Source organism: Tarenaya hassleriana, unplaced genomic scaffold (genome assembly GCF_000463585.1).
Source record: "Tarenaya hassleriana unplaced genomic scaffold, ASM46358v1 Cleome1, whole genome shotgun sequence".
In the NCBI taxonomy this organism is placed as follows: domain Eukaryota; kingdom Viridiplantae; phylum Streptophyta; class Magnoliopsida; order Brassicales; family Cleomaceae; genus Tarenaya; species Tarenaya hassleriana.
Window position 1 is genome coordinate 6,081,943 of NW_010960187.1, and position 4,488 is coordinate 6,086,430.

A 4,488-nucleotide genomic window follows, 5' to 3' on the forward strand; every position below is an offset into this window, starting at 1 on the left:
TGCTGAACCTGAAAATAATTTTCTTCTTACGTTTAAAGGAACGGGAAGAGGAGCAAAGAAGGCTTAAACTTCAGAGGATAACTGAAGAGGCAGAACAGAAGAGACTTGCTGCAGAGCTTGAGGAGAGAAGGAGACAAAGGATTCTTCGGGAGATAGAAGAGAGGGAGCTTGAAGAAGCACAAGCATTGCTGGAGGACACTGAAAAACGCCTGAAGAAGGGCAAAAAGAAGACTCTTTTAGATGGAGTGAGTTATCCAATGCAGCTTGCTGGTGTTTTTGATACACCTTTTATAGCATTGTTTTGTCTATCTTTTCCCAGTAGATATGTAGTGGTTGTTTGAAACTTACACCAAATGTAGGAGAAGGTGACCAAAAAAAGTGTGATGGCAAGGGCCTTAAGTGAGCAGCTGAAGGAGAGGCAAGAAATGGAGAAGAAGCTCCAAAAACTTGCCAAAACTATGGATTATTTGGAGCGTGCAAAAAGAGAAGAGGCAGCTCCGTTGATTGAAGCTGCGTATCAACGACGTTTAGTCGAAGAAAGGGAGCTTCATGAACGCGAGCAACAGGTGAGTCATTTAAACAGTTCCTTACTAGGTGTTTTTTTTTGTCCTTGAGCTATCCATGTTTACGGTATTGGACAAGTGTGCTCCTTTTTTCATTTCTCTTTTGTTCTCGTAGGGTATTGTGATGTTTGGTATATCCTGAATTTAATATCTTAGACAGGAACTCCCAACTTTTACTGTTACAATGCTATTGCATTTTGGCCTATAACTGGGCTCTATTGAGGTTTTCTGAGATAATTTCTCCTTTCGATCTCAGCGTGAGGTTGAGCTCAGCAGGGAGCGTCACGAGAGTGACCTGAAGGAAAAGAACAGATTGGCCAGAATGCTGGATAGTAAGGTTGGTACTGACTTGCCGAGAGTCTGAAGTGTGCTTTTAACTATTCTTTTGAATGTTCTTCTAAATATTCTCTCAAGTTCCTTTTTTTTTTCTGCTAAGCTTAGCTCCCATTTCCAAGCAACTGAAACAGAATCTTTTGATTCCAGAATGTATTCCAGGAGAGAGTGATTAAACGTAGACAAGCAGAATTTGACCGGCTAAGGGCAGAGAAAGAGGAGCGCATCAACCAGATAATACAAGCTAGGAAACAGGAAAGAGATATTAAAAGAAAGCAGATATTCTATTTGACATGCGAAGAAGAAAGAATAACGAAGCTGCGAGAAGAAGAAGAATCTCGCAAGCGCGAAGGTTGAGAGACCCGCTTTAATAAACATGCATCACTCTGTTCGTTGTTCAATTTTGTGTCATAGTCTGCAGTTGGATTCTGTCTTAACGGTATGCACTTGTCTGTCTATATTCATTCTGAATTTTACCATTCGCAGAGGCTGAGAGGAAGAGAAAGGAGGAAGCGGAGCGCAAAGCTAAGTTGGATGAGATTGCTGAGAAGCAAAGGCAGAGAGAGCGGGAAGCCGAGGAGAAGGAGAGGCTGAGGCGAGACGCCCTGATGAAACCAACCGAAGCTCCACCTCCTCGTTTCTCAGAGCCTGCCATTGCTGCTCCAGCTGCCGTAGCCACAGCTGCTGCTGCTGCTCCAGCCGCAGCACCAGCCTCTGCTCCTAACCAGTACGTTCCCAGGTTCAGGCTTCAAACCACCGGAGGTTCGGGCTCGGGTTCAGGAGCAGCAGCACCTCCACCTGCGGAATCTGACCGATGGGGCGGGAGCAGTGCCAACAGGGCACCACCTGCAGGGGATGACCACTGGGGAAGCAGGGGACCGCCGTCTCAGAGACCTGACCGGTGGGCCAGCAGCAGGGCCGCCCCTCCTGCGGCTGAAGGAGGGGACCGCTGGGGTGGCCCGAGGGGAGAACGCCAGAGCGACACTTGGCGTGGTGATGACCGTCGACCCTCGTTCGGGAGTGGCTCCAGGGGATCACTCTCGTCCAGGTACTCGCAACGCTGATGATGCGGCCGCCGTGTGTTATGGGAATTTTGGTCTCTCTCTCTCTTGCTGCATGTTTTTGCATCATAAAACGCCTAAAACGTCTGGTGGGATACTTTGGACTTGAATGTTATTGTTTTATTTTTCGGCGATGAGACACGGTGGTTGGTCTTTCAGACTCGGTGGTTTCGCTGCGTTATGTTGTAAAACCTTTGCCCTGAAGGTCTTTGTTTCCATTGTCGCGTCTTATTATGTTTTAGGAATCGAAGACATCATCATCATCATCATTCATCATGTGGCCATGGTTGGTCAAGTTCTTGTCCGACGACAGATACAAGGAGTTTCTTGAATTCGAGTCAAGAAGCTTTTTGGCGTGGGGATTTTCTAAAACAAGACCAACAGCCACTTGGCATATTAGAGGATCTTTCATATGATAGTGATACAAGATGCTGGATACGATAATTCGTGCTTTGTGGTTAGTTTGATTAAATAAAATTTAAAAAAAAAAAGGAGAAAAAGTTCCTTAATGGTTAAGAAGCTGTCTTCTTTCAAAGTGAACTTGTTTGGCAGTTGGAACTTCGCACTAGGGCTAAGGGGTGGACGTTTCGGGAAACGGTTCGGGTTCGGGACGGAATGGATCGGTTCGGTTCTTTCGGTTTTATAAAAATAGGTACCAATCGGGTTTTTTATTGTATTCGGTTCGGTTCGGTTCCGGGTTTTATTAAAAAAATGTTAGATTTCTTTTAAAAATATTCGGATTTTCGGGATTTTTAAAATTCGGTTCGGTTCGGTTCGGTTCCGGGAAAATTCGGTTCTCTAAAAATGGTACCGTTCGGGAAATAACAACGGTTTCGGGTTGGGAAAAATACCGTTTTAACGGTTCGGTTCGGTCCGATTCTGAAGAACCGAAACGAAACGCCCAGCCCTAGTAGGGCTTTCCCAATGCAAAAAGCATCAATATTTTTCAACATACACATATAAAATAAAAAGAGAAAAGCAAACCCACCAAATAAAAAATGATGGAAAGAGGTAACGCCAAAACTTAGTGAAAGAAGATACAAAAAGAGAAGATATAAAGCCATCGGTTTTCCAAATTTAATATTGGTGTGTATATTTTACTATTAACAACATGTTTAAATATGTTCATTTTTTTTAGAGTAAAACCATATCCCATGAAGATCGAAAAGTATATAATAATGAATAATGAAATCGATATCGATTATAAATTTTGTTTGTGTGTAAAAAACAGCAGGAAAAAAATACGAAATATGCTATAATATTTTTAAATTAGTATGCCAATAATACAAAAACCCAATCAAATGCATCATCATAATGCCAAGAAGGAAGGCCATGAATTCCTATATAATATCTTTATACACACAATCTCCACATAAAAATGTATCTCTCTCTGTGTGTATATATGTATATATGTACATAAAGATATAATTTATATAAAGAGAGACCACCCATTTTATAATTTAAACCCACCAACAAAGAGAACCCTCACGCCCCAAGAAAGAGAAAAAAGATTCAGAATCATTCATTCACAACAAAAAAAAATGTACAGAACAAGCAACACAGTGATAGGGATATTGAACTCACTCACGCTCTTAGCCGCCATAACCATAATAGCAGGAGCTCTGGGGATGGCCAAATCCAACGCAACATGCGAGCACTTTCTGCAGAAGCCGCTGCTAATCCTGGGATTAGCGGTCTTAATCATGTCATTAGCCGGACTGATCGGGGCATGCTGCAACGTCGCATGCGCGCTTTGGATCTATCTCTTCGTGATGTTCCTGATAATCGCAGCTCTAATGGGCTTGACCGTGTTTGGGATTGTGGTGACAAGCCATGGAAGTGGGGTTGATGTTGCAGGTAGGGTTTACAAAGAGTATAGTCTTCAAGATTATCATCCATGGTTAAGGAATAGGGTTAGGGATTATAATTACTGGATCACTATTAGGAGTTGCCTTTTGGGTTCCAAGGCTTGTGCCACGGTTTCTCTCTGGACTCCTCTCGATTATCTTCAGAAGAACCTCACTCCTATTCAGGTATGTACATACACCGAATCTTCTCATGTATACGTATATATAGATAGAGTGTCTTCTCCTGCTAAACGGGCCGCAAACGCGAATTCTGGAAACGCATGCATGCAGTCGGGATGCTGCAAACCGCCGACGGCGTGCGTCTACAACGCGGTGACGCCGGTGGAGCAGGACGCGGACTGCTACCGCTGGAGCAACGACGTGAAGGAGCTGTGTTACGACTGCGACTCGTGCAGGGCCGGCGTTCTGGAGACGGTGCGTCGCGATTGGCGAAAACTCTCGATCCTCAACATCGTGGCGATCGTCGTCCTCATCACGATTTACTCAATCGGGTGGTGCGCGTTTCAAAACGCGAAACGCCCAGAGTTAGGGTTCCCGTACTGGCGCTACGGAAGGTCCAAGAGCCGACGCGGATGGGACGATTACTGGTCAGTCTCTTGCTTATAAAAAAAATGTAAATTTATTATATGTAAAAGGAAAATGGAATTAAACTGGTTTGTCGTG

The 4,488-nt window shown here is 44.0% G+C and overlaps 2 protein-coding genes across 5 annotated transcripts in view; both read left to right on the top strand.

The window, feature by feature from the left end:
* Window positions 1–2,186, top strand: part of LOC104814584 (eukaryotic translation initiation factor 3 subunit A) — a 5,454-nt gene extending 3,268 nt beyond the window's left edge. For 3 of the 4 annotated variants that reach the window (XM_010542700.1, XM_019202644.1, XM_019202649.1), the window contains exons 9-13: window positions 1–245; window positions 360–566; window positions 820–900; window positions 1,047–1,248; window positions 1,383–2,186. In XM_010542700.1, coding sequence (XP_010541002.1) covers window positions 1–245; window positions 360–566; window positions 820–900; window positions 1,047–1,248; window positions 1,383–1,960 — 1,313 coding nt within the window. In that variant the 3' untranslated portion in view covers window positions 1,961–2,186. The remainder of the gene's footprint in view (window positions 246–359; window positions 567–819; window positions 901–1,046; window positions 1,249–1,382) is intronic. The other variant, XM_010542707.1, reaches the window with a different exon arrangement.
* A 1,225-nt stretch (window positions 2,187–3,411) lies between these two features.
* LOC104814598 (tetraspanin-5) overlaps window positions 3,412–4,488 on the top strand; it is a 1,410-nt gene continuing 333 nt past the window's right edge. Inside the window, exons 1-2 of the mRNA XM_010542719.1 lie at window positions 3,412–3,990; window positions 4,096–4,412. Coding sequence (XP_010541021.1) covers window positions 3,499–3,990; window positions 4,096–4,412 — 809 coding nt within the window. The 5' untranslated portion in view covers window positions 3,412–3,498. The remainder of the gene's footprint in view (window positions 3,991–4,095; window positions 4,413–4,488) is intronic.